Source organism: Equus quagga, chromosome 9 (genome assembly GCF_021613505.1).
Source record: "Equus quagga isolate Etosha38 chromosome 9, UCLA_HA_Equagga_1.0, whole genome shotgun sequence".
NCBI lineage: Eukaryota > Metazoa > Chordata > Mammalia > Perissodactyla > Equidae > Equus > Equus quagga.
In genome coordinates, this window is record NC_060275.1 from 82,387,581 (window position 1) to 82,409,905 (window position 22,325).

General features: G+C 39.6%; 1 protein-coding gene across 5 annotated transcripts; it reads left to right on the forward strand.

Annotated features, from left to right (window-relative positions):
* Positions 1-7,681: 7,681 nt before the first annotated feature.
* MOCS2 (molybdenum cofactor synthesis 2) lies at positions 7,682-21,174 on the forward strand. 5 transcript variants are annotated; one of them, XM_046672344.1, is made up of 7 exons: positions 7,682-7,976; positions 11,103-11,445; positions 13,711-13,855; positions 16,475-16,602; positions 17,203-17,353; positions 18,493-18,616; positions 20,586-21,174. In XM_046672344.1, the coding sequence occupies exons 3-7, from the start codon at positions 13,758-13,760 to the stop codon at positions 20,652-20,654; spliced, it is 570 nt and encodes a 189-aa protein (XP_046528300.1). In that variant the 5' UTR covers positions 7,682-7,976; positions 11,103-11,445; positions 13,711-13,757; the 3' UTR covers positions 20,655-21,174. The 5 variants fall into 5 exon arrangements, with proteins under 5 accessions (XP_046528300.1, XP_046528301.1, XP_046528298.1 ...); XM_046672342.1 differs by lacking the exon at positions 11,103-11,445 and adding an exon at positions 12,442-12,563 and having other exon boundaries at positions 7,683-7,976; XM_046672341.1 differs by lacking the exons at positions 7,682-7,976; positions 11,103-11,445 and adding exons at positions 11,473-11,837; positions 12,442-12,563.
* The last annotated feature ends 1,151 nt before the right edge of the window (positions 21,175-22,325 follow it).

The following is a 22,325-nucleotide window of genomic DNA, read 5'->3' on the forward strand; positions in this document are numbered from 1 at the left end:
CTAGCTCTACTGTGTTTTCTCTGGGTGAGAAAAGATAGGTGGAAGAGTCTCGGGGTCCTTATGGAGCCTACCCAAGGCTCACATCATCACACAACAGCAGAGGAGGGTCTGCTTTCCCAGCTGCTCAAACAGCAGTCCTGGACTGTAACTTGGTGTGCCCGTCCCTGGCCCGTCACAGTGTTTGGAGATGGTTGATGCCACTCTGAGAGCTTTTGAAGTTTGGAAATAACTTTTCTCCATCTCTCTTACCTCCTATGATTTCCATCAAGGGAAGCCATACATTTTCCAGATCCATCCTTGTTCAAACATAACCTAGATACACTTGAGGACCTGAGTCTAAGATGTGAGACTGGAAATATAATGGGGATATTGCTGGCTTTCAGAGGGGTGTGAATAATAGAGGTTAAAAGTTTAGGGCCTTGGAGTAAGACAGAACTGGACCCAAATCCTTGTTCCACCAGAGCAAGGAACCTTGGGTAAGTATTTAACGTCTCTGAGACTCAGTTTTCCCAGCTATAAAATGGGAGTGTAGGGGGCCAGCCCAGTGGTCTAGTGGTTGAGTTTGCATGCTCTGCTTCAGTGGCCCAGCGTTTCACAGGTTCAGATCCTGGGTGCAGACATGGCACTGCTCATCGGCCATGCTGAGGTGGCATCCCACATGCAATTACTAGAAGGACCCACAACTAAAATATGCAACTATGTACTGGGGGGATTTGGGGAGAAAAAGCAGGAGAAAAAAAAAAAAGAAGATTGGCAACAGTTGTTAGCTCAGGTGCCAATCTTTAAAAAAAAAAAGAAAAGAAAGGAAGTGTCAATAATACCTAAGTCATTGGGTTGTTAAGCAGATAAAATAAAATGTGACTGGTATAGTTATTATTTTTATAATGTCTGGCACAATTAGATGCTCAATCAATACTATTTTTATTGCTAAACATTTACTCCTTTGTGCACAGAGACCAATACTATGGAAAAAACCACTCAGTTATGAAGGTTCTCCTTGTACTTCCTAGAAGGGACCAATTTGACACTGGTAGCCCAGGGGGTAAGCAGATTTTCCTGCCAGTTCTCCTCTTACTTTTTGCACACACAAGTGGAGGATCCAGAGGGAGAGATGGAAGGTGGTATCTTCAGCATTAATGTGTGTGTCAGGACTAGGAAGCTCATGCTAGGATTAAACTAGCCAAGATTCATTGTTCATTTCCAGAGAGCAGCGCAGGATACTTTGGAGGACCTGCCAAATTTGAGTCACCTATGAATTTAGCAATCTCCTCTGCCCAAGACGTTGTTGAGGCCTTCTACTCTTAGATTTGTCTCAATAAAATGGGGAAAATGGGAGCATTTTCGTTGTCATTTAAAGCAAAGCCATCTTGCGCAAATTTCATATTTTAAGCAAATTGTAAAAATATTGATAGCATGAATTCATATTCCCCAAATGCAGTTTAACATTTATTTAAAAAAAATTAAACAATACTAGACTTGAATGTGAGGGAAAGATTTTTTTGTTTTCTATCAACTAGGAACTGTACCTTTCTGAAACCTAAAATGTTATTTTCTTAGGAGACAGCACCAACGAAGACGATCTTCTCAAGGATACTATGTGAATTATGTTGAAATATTTGGTGTAACTAAATAAGTATAAAATGTAACAACAGCCCATTATTTCAAACTGAGCTTCCACATAGTCTGAGAATAAGATATCAGTTGGTGCCCTCTTGTGGAAGTGATTAAGTGTTGGAAAGGAAGATACAATGTTCTGGCATACCTGTCATAGACATATTTTTTTCCAGGCACTTTTGAGGACTTCTAATTAAACATGTAGTTTTGTTTATACATGAAGTCCAGGAGAAGATTTTAACATGTAGCATAATTATGGTCTTCACAGATTTACATTATAAGACTTTTTTTCTTGAGTAGATCTTGATCTGTCACCTGACTCAACTGTTGTAAGGACTTTAATCAGAGCACGTTATGTACATGTGTATTTCAACTCAATAAGTTGAACCAAATAAGAACATTGAAACCAATAAAAATACTTTTCACGAGCTTTAAGCCTATGGTGTCTCCATTAGTGTTCTTTTTCCTCCAGCATCCTCCCTGCCAAAACTTCTCTTGAAGGCTCTCCTACAAGGATAGCTGAAATAGTTGACCCAGCTCCTGAACCAATTCTGGCCAAGTGGGAGATCCTCTACCCACTTCAGCTGCCATGGCCACCTCCATCTCCTTATCGCTGGCCATCCTTGCTGTATGTCATAATATAAAGAAGGTCAGTCAGACTGGTCCAAGACTGAAAGTGATTCTTGAGCTATAGAATTCTCTCGTATTCAAGGTTTTCAAGGAGTGTCTGACCAGCTGTTTCGTAGGCACATGGCAGAATGCATTCAGGCTTGGTTTGGATTCAGTGATCTTCATGGTCCCTTCCAACTCTGAGATTCTAAAGCTTTTCTTTTTAATCTGATGGCCAGCCCCACTGAATGAACTAATCACTTCAGTTGCTTCTTTTCAGTCTCAAGATGGCTATGCAGATTTGAACCCACTCCTTACAGCACAGGTCTGTACATTCCTCTGGAATTACTCATCAAGTAAATCCTCAGAAGCTTCTAAGGGCCATTCAAAGTGTAAATTAATTAGGGCACTGGACCATAATAGAGATATGAAGCCCTTTCACCATTACTTTTAAACAGTTATAAATAACCTAGGAATATATTAATTATCCCTAGCAGAAAATTGTCAGGCATAATTACGAGTGGATGCTGATTCAGACAGGGAAATGGGCAACGCAGAGGGTGGAGGTGCACATATTCAAGGGAAGCAGGAAGCATCCTGGGGTGAAGGACAGTGTGGGCTTTGGGGCACAAAGGACCCAGATTCAAACTGTTACTTCCTAGATGAATGATCCTAGGTAAATGTTGGAGCTTCCTTTGTAAAATAAGAATGATTTTACTTAATTCACGGGGTTGTGGTAAGAATGAAATGGCATAAAAAATGCAAAGCACAGAGCATGGTACTTAGTACACAGAAGGCTCTCAAAAAATGCTGGCTGTTCTTATTAAGGGGCAAAGGCAATGTAAATGGTGGAGTCGTGGCAGAAAGGGTCCTTGATGTCTGAGGTCTTAGTAGGCATGGAGGGAAAAAACCCACTAAATAAATGTTCCTTATAAATAATTAAATTTTGCTCATTGAGTAACTTGATAAGCTTACCTTGTGAATCAGGGGACCATCTCTCCATCTTCCCTAGTATTTTATCTTTGATTATTGATGGGGGCACATTTTAATCTCTCAGCATTTGGATTCACACAATGTAAGCACTCTTAGCTGACTCAGAATTATATAGCTGTATGAGCAGAACACCAATTTGTACCTTACTTGGCTTCTCAGTAAGACATCTCTGAAACCTGACAGCAGAAATCTTTAGGAAACAGCTTCAGGTCTCCACAGTGTGGGATCTGTGGAGAGCCTTGAGAGATGAGCCCTGACTGTTCCATAGTTCAAGGTCAAACTCTAGGATTGGTCAGGTCTGCAAACTGGGTGATCATAGTTTACACAAAGGGATAATTTCTGAAGATTTAGTAGCATTCGAAGGATGCATAATTGCAGACAATTCTATTAGAGGACAGTAATTATTATAATTATTAGCTAAAATGGTGCCATCATGTGGCAAGAGCCAAAATAGCATGCACTCAGAGCCAACTCTGAAAGCAGAGATTTTTGATTGATTTTGATAATTGGATTAATTGACTTAAATTAATTTATCTCAATTTAAATTATTGTTATTTCAAACATGATACAAAATGAAACTTTATCACTGTTTTTTAGTTGGGTGACCTCAAATACATATAATTCAAATAAATGCAATTCATGCAATTGCATAAAACGCAAAAGCCTTATAATTTAATTTCTGTGATCTGAACCAAATGTAGATAACAAATGCTAAAGTGGATTCCTGAAGCTAAGCGAAACATGAGCAACTCTGGACTTGGATAATGTTAAACAAGCATCAGATTGCTTTGCTTTGCTTACAACTCTACTAAATAATTTGATTGATTCCCTAAGCGAAAATAAATATATAGAGTACGAAGAGAATTGTCTAGCATTAAAAATATAAAGGCAAGGTTTTGTGGTCAATATGGCAGGCTGACTGCATGCAAATTTAAGTGAAAGTGAAGAAATTTCAATAGGATACATCCATAATGAGAGAGACACACACACACACACAGAGAAAGAATGAACGAATCAATGGATGAGGTATCAGTGAATATCTGGGAGAAAAAGAGCATCTGCAGGATGGGTAACTAATGAGGCAGGATGTAGGGAGGTGTAACACAGTCTAAAGGATGTGAGGAGAAGGATACACCTGAGAAGGTTTAGATGGGGCCTCAGAAACCTGGAGCTGAGGAAAAGCACAATGGTGTGTGGGAATGAGAACACAGAGCAAAAACTACAGTTTTAAATGAAAATCTATACTTAGAAAAGTTAAGGGCCAGCCCTAGTGGCCTAGTGGTTAAGTTCGGCATGCTCTGCTTCAGCAGCCTGGGTTCAGTTCCCAGGCGTGGAGCTACACCACTCGTCTGTCAGTGGCCATGCTGTGCTGGTGCCTCACATATAAAAAGAGGAAGATTGGCAGCTGATATTAGCTCAGGGAAAATCTTTCTCAGAAAAAACAAAAAAAAATGAAAAAAGGAAAGTTGACCCCTGTGTTCCCAACAACCACCCTACCCTCTCTGCAGGCACAGAACTCCAGGCAGCCAGACTCTTATGCCTCAAGAAATAAATTGGAAGGTATCTCTCTGGCTTCTGTTTCAAAATGCTCTGGAAAAAGCCTCTTCTTATGGTTAAGATGGAGTAATATGACCAGATTTACCCTTCCAATTGAAACAGCTAGAACATGGACAAAATACATGAAACCACTGTTATCAGGACACTGAAAAAACCTTAAAAAGCAGATGGGTGGTGGGGAGGGGGTGGGGAAGACTCATTATGTGCAGAGGAACAAAGATAAAGTAACTGAAGACACAATAAAAACTAGAATGCTATGGAGAAACATCTTCTAGGTACCTAAATAAAAAAGCTGTCAAGCAATTATGCAGTTGTTGGATACAGTGTTCCACACATCAATGAGATCAAATCAATTAATTGTTGTATCCAAATCTTCTATATGCCTACTCACTTTTGTCTGCTTTATAGTTTATCAGTTGATAGAAGTGTTAAAGTCCCCAATTATGACTGTGGATTTATCTACCTTTGCTTTTAGTTCTTTCAATGTTTGCTTTATGTATTTTGAAGACATGTTATATGGTATATACTAATTTAAGATTGTTATCCCTTCCCAAAAAGTTGACCCTTTTATTATGATGTAACATCCTTCTTTATCTCTTAATACTTCTTGCCTTAAAATCTATTCTGTTCTGTGTGAATATAGTCCACACCAGCTTTCTTTTGGTTAGTGTTTGCACAGTGTATGTCTTTCCAATCTTTTATTTTTGTTCTTCCTGCTCTCTTCTTGAGCTGTATTTCCCTGTGCCAGGGTTTGGAAGATACCTTCAGAGAGGAAGCTGGAATGAAGGTGAGGCTCACCACATGTGCTTTTCTTCTCCCAAGGACCTTAGCCCTTGCTATCCAGTGCCTGCAGACAGTTGTTTAATATCTTTCCAGCTTTTACACTTTTTGTGAGAAGGGAAGCCTGAATCCAGCTGCTCCATCAGGACCAGAACTGGAGTTGTCCCGTCAACTATCTAGCTTCCAACATTTTTTCTATTGTTGTCTCTCCTATTCTCCTCATCCTCGTGGGTTTATGCCTTTTTTCTCCTGGTACCCAAATTTTTCAGAGAGAGAAGAGGTAAACATACATGTTCAACTTGCCATGTTTAATCGGAAATTCTCATCTATGCTGTACTTGAGTTTTGCCTAAAATCGGATGTGCACACTTGACTTCTTCCCCATCCCCATCTATTTCCCCACACTTACTCACTGATAGTTTCCTGGGAGCATTTCCTTAGTAAATCCACTTGTACATGAGTCCTCATTTCACTTTGTGCTTCTGGGGAACCAGGCCTAAGATCATTTATTATACTGTAATATTTACCTCAAGTTAAAGTGTTTTTACATTCTATAACCATACTTTCCACGATTATTTAAACTTGGTTATATCTTTAATGAGGAAGGCTTTGTAATATGTTACTATGTGTACTATATTCCCCAAATTCTTTCGTATTTGCCTGTTGTCTTTATAGTTGAAGGCAAATGACAACATGTCTGAATGGGAAAACTTTGAGGCTCAGTTTCTTTCCCTCAACATTTGTAGACATTGACTTGTGTCTTCTGATGCTAAATGTTATTAATAAGAAATCAAAAGATAGTTCCATTTTCTTCTACTTCTAAGAAACTTTTAAAAATTTTTTCCTTGATACATGAAGAAACTTTATCCTTAAAATTAAATAAAGACCAGGAAATATTTTCTTGTCCATTCTGATGTCTCAGGATTTTATTGGAACACACTGTGCCCTTTGAATCTGTAGCGTAAATTTCTCCTTTATTTTGGAAAATTATCTTCGTTTATGACTTAAAATTCATGTCATGTTCCATTTGTTTAGATTCTTATTAGGGGACACAAACTATCTTTATGTCGTGTGTTCTTTATACCCACACTATGTTTATAATGTTCTTTGCGATTGTTTAAACTGTTTCATTAAAATTTTTTTTAGAATATAAAATTTGGTTCCTGATTGCACTTACCACATTTTGAGCATTCAGTTGGCACTGTGGCTGTGCTATCAGGGAGCACAGTCATAGGACATTCCAATCATTGCAGAAAGTTCTACTGAACAGTGCCGCTCTATTCCAATAAGTGAGTCTCTGCTGCTTGTTGTATTTTTCCTCTTTCTTGTATAGTTATTGTTTGGTTCTGTTAGTCTGCGATATTTCCTTACAGACTTTATTTCTATTTTGTGGTTTTATCTTGTCCTTGAAGCCTTATACAAATTTGTGTCCTTATAAATTCTCTCATAGTGCAAAGCACTCTGGGGAATTTTCCCTTTGAGAGAGGTTTGCTTTCTACTATAACATATTTCTTCATCTATCATTTGCATACACATTTTTTCATATTAGTTTTATTTATTTAATTTTTGCTGAAATATATTTTTCTTATGTTTGTTTATATTTTGTTTTCCGTTAGTTTCTCATTTTACTGATACTTAACATGGAAAGATTTATCCAAACTTATTATGTTTATTATCATGTGGCTGAATTCTCCTTTACTCCATCTTTTTTTCCTCTCTTTATGAGTGATACTGCAAGGGTCAGCAAATATAGCCTCTGGGACAAACTGGCCCGTCTCCTATTCTGGTAAATCATTTTATTGAAACAGAGTAATATTGTCATATTTACAGATTGTCACCGGCTGCTTTCATGTTGCAATAGCGGAGTTGAATAGCTGTGATGGAGATCACATGGCTTGGTATGTCTAAATATTTACTGTCTGGCCCTTTAGAGAAAAAGTTTGTCAGGAAAGGAAAAATTATCTGTAGCCTGAGGGCACGGGGTGGGATGAGAATCGAGTGGAAGGAGATTTTTCTCAGCTGTGTGCATCCTCCATTGGCCAAACCAGGCTCTGTTCTCTCTTTTGCGGTTTTATTAAAGGTCTCAGGGCTGGGTTTACTTCATAATGCCTGGGGTATCCTCTTTGCATCCAGGGATAAACTTGGGCTTCAGGTCATCCTCAGCCTCTAGTAGGATTTGGGTCTCTGGAACTTTTGCTACTTTTAAGGAGAGGAAGCCTGGCTTGTGTTCTCATGCTGTTTTCAGGCATCAGTCACTTCTACTCCCAAATCGCGGACCACGGGTGAAAGGTGGGGCGGGCTGGCTGTCTTCCTGAGCACCTTTGAGATGAGGACGACTTTTCCTGGGCTGTCCCCCAAGGGTTCGTGACTCAGCCTCTTCCTGCGCCTGCAACTGCCTCAGATTGATTTTTTGTTTCTAAAGGGGTGAGTCTTCTATTTCTATAATTCTGCTTCACCAATTCCCCTTTGGTAAGACTTTTCAGCTTTTTGTTTTCCTCAGCTTTTCCTCTTAATGCTTCTGGAAAGTCAGTGTTGGGAGCATTCTAGAGCTCCCACACACACCACACTCCTTAAAAGAGCTTTGTTCTCCATTGGCTAACAACCCTTGTGTGGTGTATTTTTCTCTGTGTGTATGTGTTTTTTAAAAACTATTTGTTGTGCATATCTTAGATTTTGTAGAAATTAAAATTTGAGATCTGGCTTTCCTCTGCTATCTGAAGCTGGAAGATTCTATATTGGTTTTAAAATATGGTCAGTGAAGACTCTATTTGTAAAAATCTCTTATATTTAGTTTCTTTCCACTTGTAGGTGAAGGATTTGCAATTGGAATAACTAACCACAAGAGGGCACGTTCCTCTTGACTTTCATTTCTTTGAATAAACTAACAAGTATATATAATTTTTGCTGGATTTTATGTTTTTATTCAAAATTACCAACGGATAAAATTACACAAGAAGAATGTGATATTTTGTAAATAATTTCATTCAATCATAAAACCGAATCACCAATATTCTGTCCACCTGCAAGGCGTAAGGCTGTCTGCCAGGCTGTTTATTAGTAGATGCTATACTCTATGTCTTTACAAGCCATTTGTATAAAAAGGCACTTGAAATTCTGGGGGATCTCTTAAAATGTGTAATTCCAGATGAGTTTATGTTGAACTAGTCTTTCTAAAAATAACTACTGTGTCTCTATTTTTAATGAGATTCAAATTCCACCAAAAATATGTTAAAGATATTAGCCAAACGTCTAAAGATCTCACACCACACAGTTCGAACTTCCTCAGAGATATTTTCACATTTCACAAATTCTGCCACACTTAATAATAAAGGGGTACATGTGGACTGATATTTGAAAATCAACATCCTCTATTTTTTAACATAGCATATGAACATAGGCCTCAACTTGCTTAAATAAAGTCAGTGAAGCTAAGTAACATTTTCTGAAGAGTTCCTGATCACGGGCCAAAATAAGTGACCAGATATCTAGGACTAGATATTATTTAATAGCTGAAAAGGATGGCAGAAAGTAATTGGGCAAGATAAAGAATTTCTTATCTAACATAACTGAAAAGTCCACAGATAAGGTCTCACTGGCTTCCTTTTCAGACCTGTTTGTGCTCAGGCTCCTGACAATGGCAGATGCAGAATCATGTCTTCAAAAGCGTGTGTGGGGGGTTGTGGCTTCCCACTGAATGTAGAATAAAATCCAAACTGGCTTTCAGGACCTCCCAGGATCTGTACAAGTTTGCCTTAATCTCCACAAATCATCTCACCGGGCTCTCTACCTTTCCTTACATTTCAGACCCGCTGGCCTCTCTTCTTTTCTCCAGATGCGCCGAGTCTTTTCCTACTGCAAAGCCTCTGTCCAGAATGCTCTTCCCCCACCATCACACAAGGCTGTCTCCTCTCATCCTTCAGGTCTCAGCTCAGCTCAGGCAATGTTCATCCCCTCCTGACCCTAAGGAAGGTGCCCCCTGCTCCTCCGCTATTCATTTCTTTCTTAGCACTCATCGCAAACTGTTCCTGTTTCTTACATATGGTCTGTCTTCCTAACCAGAAAGCAAGCTCCACAAGGCAAGGACCATATTTTTGTAGTTCACAGATCTATCCTGGGTGCTTAAATAGCAAGAAGCACTCAACAAATATTTATAGAATAGACAAATTACTTTAAAAAAATCAAGCTACAGAGAAATTTATCAAGAGGAAAGCAAAAGTATTTTTTAAATCATCCACAATTTCACTACCCAGATACAGTAACTGCTATCATTTGGTGAATGTTATTCTATCTCTTTTCTCTGAGTGTTAATGTTTCCCAGACATAATTCTTTTAAATGTAATTATACTATATATTCTTCTTCTTTTTTAGATATTTATTTTTAGTTGGATTTCACAACAAAATAACTGAAGTGAAGCTGAAGGAATTATAAATCATCAGATTATTTATTCACAAGATATAGTTGCCCCAAAAGATCCTTCTAAAATGAAGAAACAAGATTATGAAAATATTAAGAGGCTTGAATCAATATTTTGTAACTACGTGTTCCAATTTCGGGCAGTTTCTATTTTTTTTAATATTCTCATTACTCTTGATTGACTGGACTTTTGCCCAAGGAGTTTTTTAAGGGCTCTCAGGTGCTGTATTTTTTCAGTTTTTCCAGGTTTAGGGGTTTCAGGCCTCAGCGTTCCTGAACACCAGCTTGCCTTATGTAATATTTTGGGTCATGCTTTTGTTCTAAGCCAGTTTTACATATTGCACACCACCATCCTCGGGCATTGGCTGTTATGTACAAATCCAAGGCCACTGTCATCATTCCCTTGTTTTTCTATCTGGATGCAAATATCATTTTTTATCTTTGATGTTGACAACTTTACCAGAATATATGTTGGTCTTAGTCCTGGTCAATTTTTCCTGCCACCGGCTGTACTTGCTATCTTCAGCCTCATTTCCCGTTACTTCCTGGTAAGCGGCACGCACAACTGTTTGTCCTTCTGTGACCTCTTTGTGACCTGCTTTATAGCTCTCTGGCTTGTCACAGGCTAGTCAAATTCCCTCATCCCTACCCTGACTCCGCCATTTGCTGCTACTCATTGTAGCAGATTTAGCTCCAGCATCGCTTCGCTGAAGACATCCTCGAGCGCACTCCTCAGGTGACCAGCCCCTTTCCCCGTCCCACCCCATGAAATGGAACACGTATCCCTAGCATGACATTTGGTTCATTGAGTTACCATTAATGGGTTCTGACCGTCCCACATCCAGGACCATGAGCTCCGAGGGGCGCCTAGCTTATACCCACGTAACGACGCAAGTAATTTAAAAGAGTTCTTGTTGGTAAAAAGTTAGAAATGTTGGATGCATAGTATGCGGACAAATTACTGAGCAGCTAGTAAACAGGGAAAATGTAAATGTGAGACAGTTCGAATGCTCTGATAAGTTGAATGCTCTAAGTCTTTAAGGAACAGTAATCATAAACCAGATGGCAGGTAGATAAAAAGTTTCAAAGAGACGCCTACAGGTGAGCGAGTGGACAAGCAGAACTTCAAAACGCAGGTGGCACGTGTCCAGGAGAGTCCGGTATCGGCTCTTCCCGCCCCTCGGCCTCTCCTCGGAGGAGATGGGCAGGCATCGGCAGCCCTCTTCCTGTCTACGGACACCTGTAGCTCACGCTCTCCGCCGCGACCCACCGGCCAGAGAAAACTGAGCTTTCAGCCCAGCCGTCCGCCGCGGACAGCCTGTAGACAGAACAGTGGGGCGGAGCTGGTTCTGCGCATGCCCAGTGCGGGCGGAAGGAGCCGTCAGGTTGCGCCTGCGCTCTCGGTCAGCCTGGCGCCGCCCCCTCCACGGCCGGGAGACAGGACCAGGGATCGCGGGCGGGATGGTGCCGCGGTGCCAGGTAAGGGTGGGGATCCTTCCGGGCCGTGTCTGCCCTCGCCCCGTCCCTTCACAGACCCGGCGTTGCTTACCCGGACGCCCCCTACAGCCACCCTGCCTGGTGCCTTCTGTCCGGGCCCGCGACCGCCACTGCTGTGGCCCTTCCGGGCTGCGGAGGCTTTGCTGCGGCCGCCCCCTGGGAGGTCGTGTGCACTCTGCGAACCCGTGGTGTCCGGGTGACGGCGTCGATCTTTGCTCCCTGCTTCTTTTGACAAAGACAAGTTTCCAGTTTTTCAAAAGAAATGCACTTAACTAAGAATTCTTGTGAAGAAGTGTGCTTCATCTGTGCGTTTGCAAACCCCTGATTATTTGTAAACCTCTATTTCACAGGGAATAATTTGCACTGAGTGACAGGTGGGTTATTTTGCTTGGTCACATCCTCTAGATACCAGGCTGACTGCATAGGTTCTTCTAGGAAATAGCAGGTTATCCTGTATTTCAGACCCACCTGCTTTCTTATGTCAGTGTTTGTATGTTGCATAACTTAATCCTCAGCAGCTGGGTTCAGTGTAGCGTAGACTGGAATCGAAGGTCATATGATAACGGTGAAAGACGTGTCTTTCTCTTATTTGGTCATTTATTTTATTTGTGTAATTCATCTCTTGACTTAGACCTTTATTCGCTGCTTAAGTGTTTATAAAAGCTGCTATAAATTTTATGTCAAGACCGACTTAACTTCATGGTTTCTAAGAGGATATTGTTAGGATTTTAGTTGTGGCACACTTCCATTTGTAAAACTAAAAAGGATCCGGAAATTAGTCTGAATTGTGCTTAAAACATAAAAATATTTCAGAATTTGAACTTATAGATGTACTGACATTTTTATAAGCGATTTAATTTAACTTATAAAATTTGTCTTTGATGAAAGACATTTGGAAAAAAAAAGAAAACCCAGCATGGACAGTCAGGAAAGAACTGTTGAGTTTCTATTGTTAAAAGCATTTTCTCTCCTTTTCAGGTTGAAGTGTTGTATTTTGCAAAAAGTGCTGAAATAGCAGGAATTCGCTCAGAGACCATTTCTGTGCCACAAGAAATAAAAGCATTGCAGCTGTGGAATGAGATAGAAACACGACATCCTGGGTAGTTAAAAATTTGTAGAATGCATATGATTAATACTTTTTAATATTTAAAAATGTGTAAATGACCAAATGATAAAAGTAAAAAAAAAAGTTAATTTTGATTCCCATACTTAATGTCAGAAAGGGTCATTAGTTGTATTTTTCTGGAACTACTCCTAAAAACTTAAATTCTAGTATTTAAACATACACAATTCCTTAAGGAAGGTTAAAGATACTTTACTAAAAAAAGATACCAGTGAGCTGGGATACTCCCAAAGGACATGATTATATTTACTTTTATAATTTACAAAATACTGAAAATGTAGATTCTGCGTTTTATAATGTTAAGTGAAATTGGTACAAATTCTGTTAAAAATGTGTGCTTTAAACTTTTATATCCCGCCCCTTCTTTAGAGAACTCAAAATAGAAATTTCTAAGATTAAAAGTAAAGTGAAAGATAAACTTTAGCAGCTGCTGAATTAGAGTTTTTGCAATATTTGTTTCTTTCTGGTTCTTGAAAATCTATAATTTTACTGCTATTGTCCCTACTTCAAGTTTTTTTTGGAACAAAGTATAGTAGTGGCTTATTTGAGGTATTTCAGGAATAATAATAGTGTCACTTAAGTCTGAACAGATGTTTCACTTGGACGTCCTAATGCTGTGTGAAGGACACTGTTCCTTGATTTTCTGTCTTTCAAGTTGCTCTTAAAGTGCCCTGATAATAAATGAAATATAGTGGGGCCTCTGTCCCAGGTTTTGGGGAGAGCTTCTGGGGTAAACATAGTATACTTGTATACTTAGGTGGAAGGCTCTCGGGGAGCACGTGTTCTGATCAGGAAATTTTTCTTTTTCTTTTTTTTGACCTGGTCTGATTGTTGTCTTCAGTCTGGTGTTTTTTGTTTTTGGGGGGTTTTTTTGGCTTGTTTGTTTATTCCCCAAGGCACACAACATCCAGTAAAGAGTTGTTAGCGGTTTACTGTGTTCTTTCTGGTGAATAAATATGTTCTTCAGTGGATATGTCTTTTCTCTGCAGAATGAGCTAGTTTAATTAGTAACTTTGCAGGTGATACTTCATAAGGTAATATTTATGTAACATTTTTGATTTCAGCACAGGAAATTTGAGGTCTAACACAGCACTGATACTTCTCATGTCCTTTTTTCCCTTCAGATTGGCTGATGTCAGAAATCAGGTGATATTTGCTGTTCGTCAGGAATATGTCGAGCTTGGAGATCAGCTCCTCTTGCTTCAATCAGGAGACGAAATTGCCATCATCCCCCCCATTAGCGGAGGGTAGTGCTTTTGAGCCACTTGGGTATGTGAGACATTTTAACCAGTCTTGGGGAGAAGGATCATGCAGAGGATAACTTGTATATGGTTTGCTGTAACTCTCTGTAGGTCTGTCTGCACCAACTCTTTTTTAAAGCAGCAGCTCTGTTAGTACAGACAGACTTATAAATACCTACCGATCGTCTCTGCATCAATTCTGTTGTAAGCAGTTTATTGTCGGTTTCATATGTTCCTTTTATTCACTTAACATGGTTTATTGAGATTATAGTATGTATTAGGCACAGTGCTGGACACTGGAGTATTAATATCCCCTATCTTGCAGGAAGAAAACGGAAATGCAGAGAAGTTAGAAACTTGTCTGTGATCACATAACTAATAAGGGACAGAGCCAACATCTGAACTCAGATTGTTGGACTCTCTGTGTACTTTTTCACAAGTATGCTTGCTAATACTGGCTAATAGCTCTCTTGGCACAGAGAAATGTAGAAAAATTATATAGCCAAAAAATAAAAATATCACTGTGCCTGAAAAGAAAGCTTGCTATTTTCCAGGTATTAAAATACAGCTGTGTTATTATATCATATTATATTATACTATATTATTATTCTAGCTGTGTTGCAGGTGGCTGTGTGACGTTTCCATCTTTCCAAACAGTGTAGTCCGTATTTGAGTAGGATAATGTGTAAACATTCCTCAGTATAGTCTGGACAGACAGACAGAATGAGGCTTAATTTATTGTCAACTGAAGAATAATGTAGAAATAAGCAATCATCCCTGCTTAAAAACTCTTGGTAAGTTAGGAATGAAAAAAAACTTTCTTAATTTGTTAGGGTTTTTCTCAAAAATCAAGAGTAAATATCATACTCAGTGGCACATCCTTGGTTTCCTTAAAGAAAGGAAAAAGCCGAGGAGGCCTGTTGTTTTTTCCCCTATTCTCCTGGAGGGCAGTGCCCCAAAATGTGAAGAATAAATATTGGAAAGCAAATTGTACAGCGTGTCAATAGAGATTGGATCTTTCTTAGTCCTACTGTTTGGAAATAATAGAAGAATTCCTTGTTAGGTACGTGTCTCAATTTTATTTGGTAACCGTGGTCGCCATATCACTACCATGATTTTAGAAAAATGCTATTTTTCGGAGTTTGGAATTTATTCAGAAAATAATGAGTTGCCATTAAAGGTGTGTGTGTGTGAGAGAGAGACAGTGATGATTAGAGCTGTTCTTCAAAAAGATTGGGAAGATTACTCAAAGCATTGTGTATTATTTGAGTGTGGTTGACAGGATTTGTAATATGTAATTTTAGAACCTATCTGTGTCCTTACAGAATCAAGTTGTGGGAATTCAGTGTGGTTTGGGGTTCATAGACCATGTTTGGGTTACCTATATGTTATTGCAAGAAAAAGATGGAAGAAGCTCAGGTGGCCTGTAGAGGAGGTGAAACATCTGAGAACCCAGTGGTGTATGGATAATGGTTCTTTTCTTATCAGTGGCTGGAAGGAGATAGGGAAAAGAACACTGGATTTGGTAAGATTCCTCGGTTGGAATCACCTTGAGTGAGTCCTTAACTCCTCTGAGCCTTCTTTCCTTCATCTTTCGATGTGGATGAAACCCCACAGCAGTTATGATTATATCCAGACTCTTCATGGCCTGCAAGGTCCGACTTACCTGCCCAGCCTCAGCCCGTCAGTTCTCTCCCCTGCCCCGTGGGCTCTGGCCTTCCTCTAGGTTCTGGAGCGACACACCATGCTTTTTTGTCCCAGAGCCTTGGCATTTGCCATTCCTTCTGTCTCTGCCTGGGGGCCTGTTGCTCTGTTTCTTTACAGGGCTGCCTTATTATCTTTCAGGTCTCAACTTTGAATGTTACCTCTGTGAGAGGCCTTCTGAGATGCTCTTTTCTTAAATAGCCCATTTTCCCTTTCTCTGTCTCAGAACCCTGTTTATTTCCATAAGTTATCCCTGTTTGTAATTCCTGTTCATTGCTGTGTTTCTCCCATCCTAGTATAAGTGCCCTGAGGGCAGGAGCAGTGTCTTCTTTCCCCTCCTTTGTAGTTAGTGCCTGGTATTAGTGTCTGGCCCTCGGTGAGTACTGTGTGTAGTAAGTGCTTGCTGAGTGAAATGAGAAACGCATGGCAAAGGACTGCGCAACGCCTTGTGGACAGGCACGCAGCTATTTCCTTATTTCCTCACTTAGCTGGGGTTGTGCCTGGAATCCAGTGGAGTCACCATCACTTCCCTTCTTCCTCTCTCCTTTTTGGATAAAGAAAAAGGCAGTTCTAGGCGTGCTGCGTGGTAATTCGTTGGTTAGAGGTGATGTGCTTGTGGATGAAGGTGTTGCAATCTGAACTATCCTGCGATGGGCGCTAAGAGTAGCGGTTCTAGAATTTGGGATAAACTGGCATGTGAAGTAGATGACATTTTAAGTGATCATGTTCATGGTAAATTCAGTTTTATATCGTGCTTGATTCATAGCGATATTTATAAATATATTGGGTTTTGCTAAAATTTTACACTTACTTTTATCATTCAGATCAAATCATGCCTCCTAACACCTCTCATGTAGAAAATATATAAATTGAGACACAGCCTATAAATTGGGTGTTTTGCCTCTTGTACCAGTGTTAAGGCTTATTAATATCTTATTTCTAGGAAAGATAAGAGTGAAGTTGAAGAGAAAGCTAAAGATATAATAAAATTCACTGCTGAGAAACTCTCAGTAGATGAAGTCTCCCAGTTGGTGATTTCTCCGCTCTGTGGTGCAATATCCCTGTTTGTAGGTGAGTTGTTATTTTCACAGTATCTGTTGACTGTGCAAGACAATGGAAATTAGCAAGTGTTTCTTTCCCATGTTGGTCCTTCATAGTCAGAGGATTTTAAGATACTAAGTAATAAACCAAGATTACCCATGATAGTGGGTAGAAATTTTTTTAGTTCTTGTTTTGTTTTAGTAACCTTCAAATTAACCTACATTAAAGGCATTTTTAGAAATAGGTTAAAAGTCACTATTAGGAGAGAGAATTCTGTATTTTCTAAATATTGGGGGGAAAAAATGGTGATGGTAATAACTTAATGATAATCCTGAGAACATAATGTTTTTCTTTTAAGTATCAAATGCTGTTAGTTAGAAAAGGAATTTATCCTGGTTTGTCGTGTGAGTGTTTTCAGTGAGCTTGACTAATCAGTGTCATTTTATTTCCTTATCTTTGTTATAATTATGTTTTGTTTTTCTAGTCAAGTTTTCGTTTTTAGATGTCAAAGTGATTTTTAGATAAATTGATATGCTGCTTGTCTATTCAAAAATCATCCTGTTTTGTTATATTATTGTGCTATTTTTATTGTAAGGAGAAATCTTATTTTAATTGCAATTTTTTTTTTAGGGACTACAAGAAATAACTTTGAAGGGAAAAAAGTCATTAGCTTAGAATATGAAGCATATCTACCGATGGCAGAAAATGAAGTCAGAAAAATTTGTAGTGACATTAGACAGAAATGGCCCGTCAGACACATTGCAGTGTTCCACAGACTTGGGTATGACTTCCTTTATCAATTTAGAAGTTACATATAGTTGTTTTCTGCCTTTGTACTAATTCTGATTCTGGAATCTTTCATAGGAATCTTGTATTACCATGAGAGGAAGGTTTGTGTATTATTCTGGCGGACACTAGAGATGCCTCCCCAGTGGTTGTTAGGTTGTAACATTTGGAGAGTGCCTAGTGCTGTAGCAAAGTCCAATGTGCCAAGACTCTTAGGCCCTGCGCCCAACAGCCTGTGCTAATGTGTGCCAAAGTCCTTGAGGCCTTTGAAGAATTGTTTTGTATTTTGGACTCTGTTTATATGACAGTCTGTTAAGAGATTTTTTTTTTTTGGCAGAAGATTAGCCCTGAGCTAACATCTACCGCCAATCGTCCTCTTTTTGCTGAGGAAGATTGGCCCTGAGCTAAGATCCATGCCCATCTTCCTCTATTTTACATGTGGGACACTTCCACAGTGTGGCTTGATAAGCAGTTTTTAGATCCACGCCCAGGATCCAAACTTGCGAACCCTGGGCTGCCGAAGTGGAGTGCGTGAACTTAACCACTATGCCACCCTGCCAGCCCCAAGAGATTTGTTTTTCTATAAATGACTTTGAAGATCATTAAATTAGTTGCCTTTTTGTGCCATTAAGAAGCGTAGAGTTCTGAGCTTTAAAAAAGAACCCAGCAATTGAGGCTGCATCTCATATTCTCTTAGTTATGGTTTTGTTATTAATAACCATAATTTTATTAATAAACAATTATATTAATAATGTTATCAATCCTATTAGTATTGATTGCTATTTAATATTTTAAATTCTACGTTACACTCATCATTTGGTAACTTTATCTCCAGGCCTTGCCTGGCTCTGTGCCTTGTTGGTTTGAATGAGATGTTTGTTGAATCAGTGAAAGGACCCTTTCTTCCTGGTGCACACCAGACAGGTGTGGTGGATAGATGCCAACAAATCAGCCACAACCTCAGCCTCCCCTTTGCTGAATGCAACTGGGGTGCATTACTGTTTTCTAACTAAACTGGATGTTTAAGTAAAACAGAACTGGATGGTTTAAGAATTTTTTTTTCGTCTGTCTTGTTGATTCTTTAACACACAGATTCAGAGGAGATGGTAAATTTCTTTCTTCATTTTGTTAAAGCTTAGTTCCAGTGTCAGAAGCAAGCGTAATCATTGCTGTGTCCTCAGCCCACAGGGCTGCATCCTTGGAGGCTGTGAGCTATGCCATTGATGCTCTGAAAGCCAGGGTGCCCATATGGAAAAAGGTAAGTGAAGGAGATACCTAATTTTGCCATCTGGTCTTGATTTCTTCCAGGAATTTTTAAAGGCTAAGGAATAAGAGTATGTACAGAGTTTGTCTTCATGGGCCCCTCCTGACTTTATAGAATCTTGTTTTCTTTATCTGTGAAATAGAGTGTTTATGTAATATCTCCTTTCCAAGGTTTTTGAAGCATGAAAAGCACATGCCCCACGAATGCGTGGCATAGAGTAGGCTTCAGCAAGCGGTAACAAGTAGAATTCCTAGTCTAGACTATGCCAGTAGTTCATATATGAAGTCGTTTCTCTTGGATTAGAATTCCCTTGGCTTAAGGGTCTTTCCTTTGGAGAGTGAGAATAATGCATGGCTGTTTAGGCACTGGCTAAAATAGAGATTCCTTAAGGCAAAGAGCCTTCTCCTAGAGCTTTTTGAGAAAAAGAAAAAGGGTGGGGTGTTGCCTCCTCAGAGAAAATACATAGTGAGTGAATTTAAAAACATAATAGGAAATTCTAGCTTGTTTTCTGTCAATATGTTAAACCCATCAATAAAAGCGAACAATTCTCTGGTTAAATAGAGCATTCTGAAGGGATGGAAAGGCCCAACTCCTTAATTTCCCCCCCACCACACACCCCCACCCCATGTAGTAACATCACAGTGGGATTGTTCTGAACTCTCAAACATGTAATTACTCTTAAGAGTCTAGAATCACCCACAGCATTGTGGCTGGTCGCAAAGCTGAGGAATGAATTAACCGTCTAGTAGGTCAGAAGGCCAGAGCAGAGGACCAGACAGCGAGTCCTTCCTAGGAGCCCGCTGCCCCAGTCACTTGTAGAGATGAGCAAATTGGACTCTGAACCAGGGCCTGTGAAATTGAGTGACCATATTTTCTGAATAAAAACGGAAGCTTCTTGTAATAAGGGGAAACTTTGGGCCAGGATATGTGAAAGGAAATTGTCTTAGTGACATTCAGATATATATGGCAGCTTGCTGTGAACAAGGCCGCCGTGATTTTGATAGACCACGAGGCAGCCCCCTGAAGAGGGAGCCGTAGGAAGAGCATTCCACAATGAGTTGTGAGCCTGGGTGGCAGGGGTGGCTCTCTTCACCAGGAAGGAAAGAATGGACAGCCAGCTGACAGGAAGTCAATGAGAGGGTAGGCCCCCAAAATAAGGGAGCAGGCAGGAGTTGGCCATACTCTCATTTTTATGCTTTGAGGACTAGCTGGGCTTTCTATTTCCTTTTCTGTTCTGAAGAGGACTGGAAGGTATACCAGTGTAGAGGACAATTGAATTTGGATTCCTAGCCCTCAGGAATAGAATCTGACTAGAGAGGGAGAAGAGAAAGTGATATGTTCTTATTCTCCGTCTTTCCAAAAATTATCTAAATTGCAGTCTGGTTCCAGACCCAGCCTGTGCTTCGAGGTCTTCTGTGAGAGAGGCAGGGCCGGGCGGGTAGATAGGGCACGTCCTGACAGAGCAGTTGTCACCAGAGCACAGCGCAAACCTGTTTAAGAACTGCTGCGGTAGGCACTTCACAGCTAATGGAAATATCCCTTCCGCCTTTGGAAAAGCATATTTAGAAATGTCGAGGAGTGGGTGTGTTTAGAAAGAAAAAAATGTTTAAAACTAAAAACTTTCCATCTTCTCTACCTAACCTTGCCTGGGCTGTCTCCTGTCATGGTCCTAAAAGGAATTAATTGTTTATTCCGCTCTGTGGTTGCACCTTATCTTGTTAAGGCTTCCTGTCTGTCATTTCTCCTACTGGATTGGGAGTCCTTAAGTGTAGGGAACATGTTTACTCATTTTTCTGCTCTCAGTGCTTTATTAAGAGCAATACAATGCTGCCAGTGTTTATTGGATTGTTAAAAGAGGAGCAGATTTAAATAGTTGTGATATTCATTTGCCTGATTTATTCAAATATATTTGCATTTATTAAAATGCTGTGTTTTGAATACCTGCTATGCTTCTGTTTTTTAGGAACTGTATGAAGAATCATCATCATCTTGGAAAAGAAACAAAGAATGCTTTTGGGCAACCAATGATTAAATCACAGTTTTTTAGAGCACTAACATTTAAATGTGTTAAACTTTGATCTTTGATCACATTTTGGTTTTTCTTCTCCGAAAGTGAAGATAGTTTATTGAAGCACAATCTCTCATGTTCCACCTGTGGGACAAAAGGGAGAAAAAAGCAAAATAAATGGGTGTTTAGAATGAGGACCTACACAGAAACTACAGGTGGAGGAAGAGCTTTAGAGAAGAAATGGAAGAATAATTTAAATGTGAGCAAGGATGCCTTTGGTAGACACATTATTCCATGACTAGGTTCTAATTGTAACTCGACATACTGAAGTGTGGCCCCTTCTTGCTGACTTTGTCTCAAAGAGAGCCTGCCCCCCCATCCCCTGCCCCCACATCCAGTGATGTCATAGTTATCAGGGATGCATTATGGGAATGTTGGTAGAACTGGAATGTATAAAAAGTTATTAGAAGCCAGTTTTGATTTGATGTATTTTTAGAATTTATATATTTTTAAAAATATACTATTAAAAAAAGTTTAAAAGCAGTATTTTTCTGTTTTTTAAATTCAGTGATAATACCTAAAATATTTCATAATATGGAGATTTCTAGTATTTCAGAAGCTATAATCATACCATAACACTTACTGTATTTTATTAGTTATTAGTATTGCATCAGTATACAAATCAGCATAAAATTGTGGCAAAACCAGGCAAACTAACTAGCAACAAAGGTGCTTTGTACTATAATGTTAGTTGATACTTAAAATCTGATCCACAACCAGTTAAAAAGGAAAATGAAATGGTGGTTTGTTAAAGCATTTTCAGATAGTTCTCTTTATTCAACATTATCATTAGTGAAGTCATTAATAAACAGTGAAGTTTTCTGCAAGATCTTTATACTAATGGCCCAATTTTTGCTTGGCCAATATACTATCTTGGTGGATCTGAGTATATAAGTTCCATATAGCTTTAAAAAATTTTTTTTTTTGAGGAAGGTTAGCCTTGAGCTGACATTTGCCACCAATCCTCCTCTTTTTGCTGAGGAAGACTGGCCCTGAGCTAACATCCATGCCCATCTTCCTCTACTTTATGTGTGGGACGCCTACCACAGCATGGCTTGCCAAGCAGTGCCATGTCTGCACCTGGGATCCAAACCGGTGAACCCTGGGCTGCCAAAGCGGAACGTCTGAACTTAACCACTGCACCACCAGGCCCGCCCCATGTACCTCTTAAAGTAATAAAAAGTTGACATGGGCAATTGATATCACAAAATTTGCATTATGCATATTGGAAACAGACTGTAGTTTCAGACGCTTAGGTTGATTTTTGTTTTTGTTGGTAATAGTCGTTACATCTAGTGAAGCGTTTTTTACATAAGGAATTCATTCAAGAAATATTGAATGCCTATTCTGTGCCAGGCACCCACCCGGTGGTCCTTATCTGCCAGCCTTACATACCGTGGGGAAAAGTGCATTCCGTCTTTGCCTGGGAGTTACAGCACAGCCTCATTGATGTGAGGAATCTCCTGGTAACTTGGTGCTTACTCCTTCACCTGTGCAGAGAGATTGGGCTGGAAGTATCCTGGGAAGGCAGACAAACCCTCCACCTAGCACTCTTACAGAAAAGGGCTTGCCTGTCTGGTCTTGTCCTTACCCTCTCTCAATTCAATGCTGCCTCCTCCCTTCCACCAGACTTTA

Bases quoted from the DNA above. Each gene is read 5' to 3' on its own strand.
- MOCS2 (XM_046672344.1), top strand. From the start codon at position 13,758: ATGTCGAGCTTGGAGATCAGCTCCTCTTGCTTCAATCAGGAGACGAAA. The intron at 16,603-17,202 runs GTGAGTTGTTAT...TTTTTTTTTTAG, and splicing joins TGCAATATCCCTGTTTGTAG to GGACTACAAGAAATAACTTT. The intron at 17,354-18,492 runs GTATGACTTCCT...ATTTTGTTAAAG, and splicing joins GCAGTGTTCCACAGACTTGG to CTTAGTTCCAGTGTCAGAAG.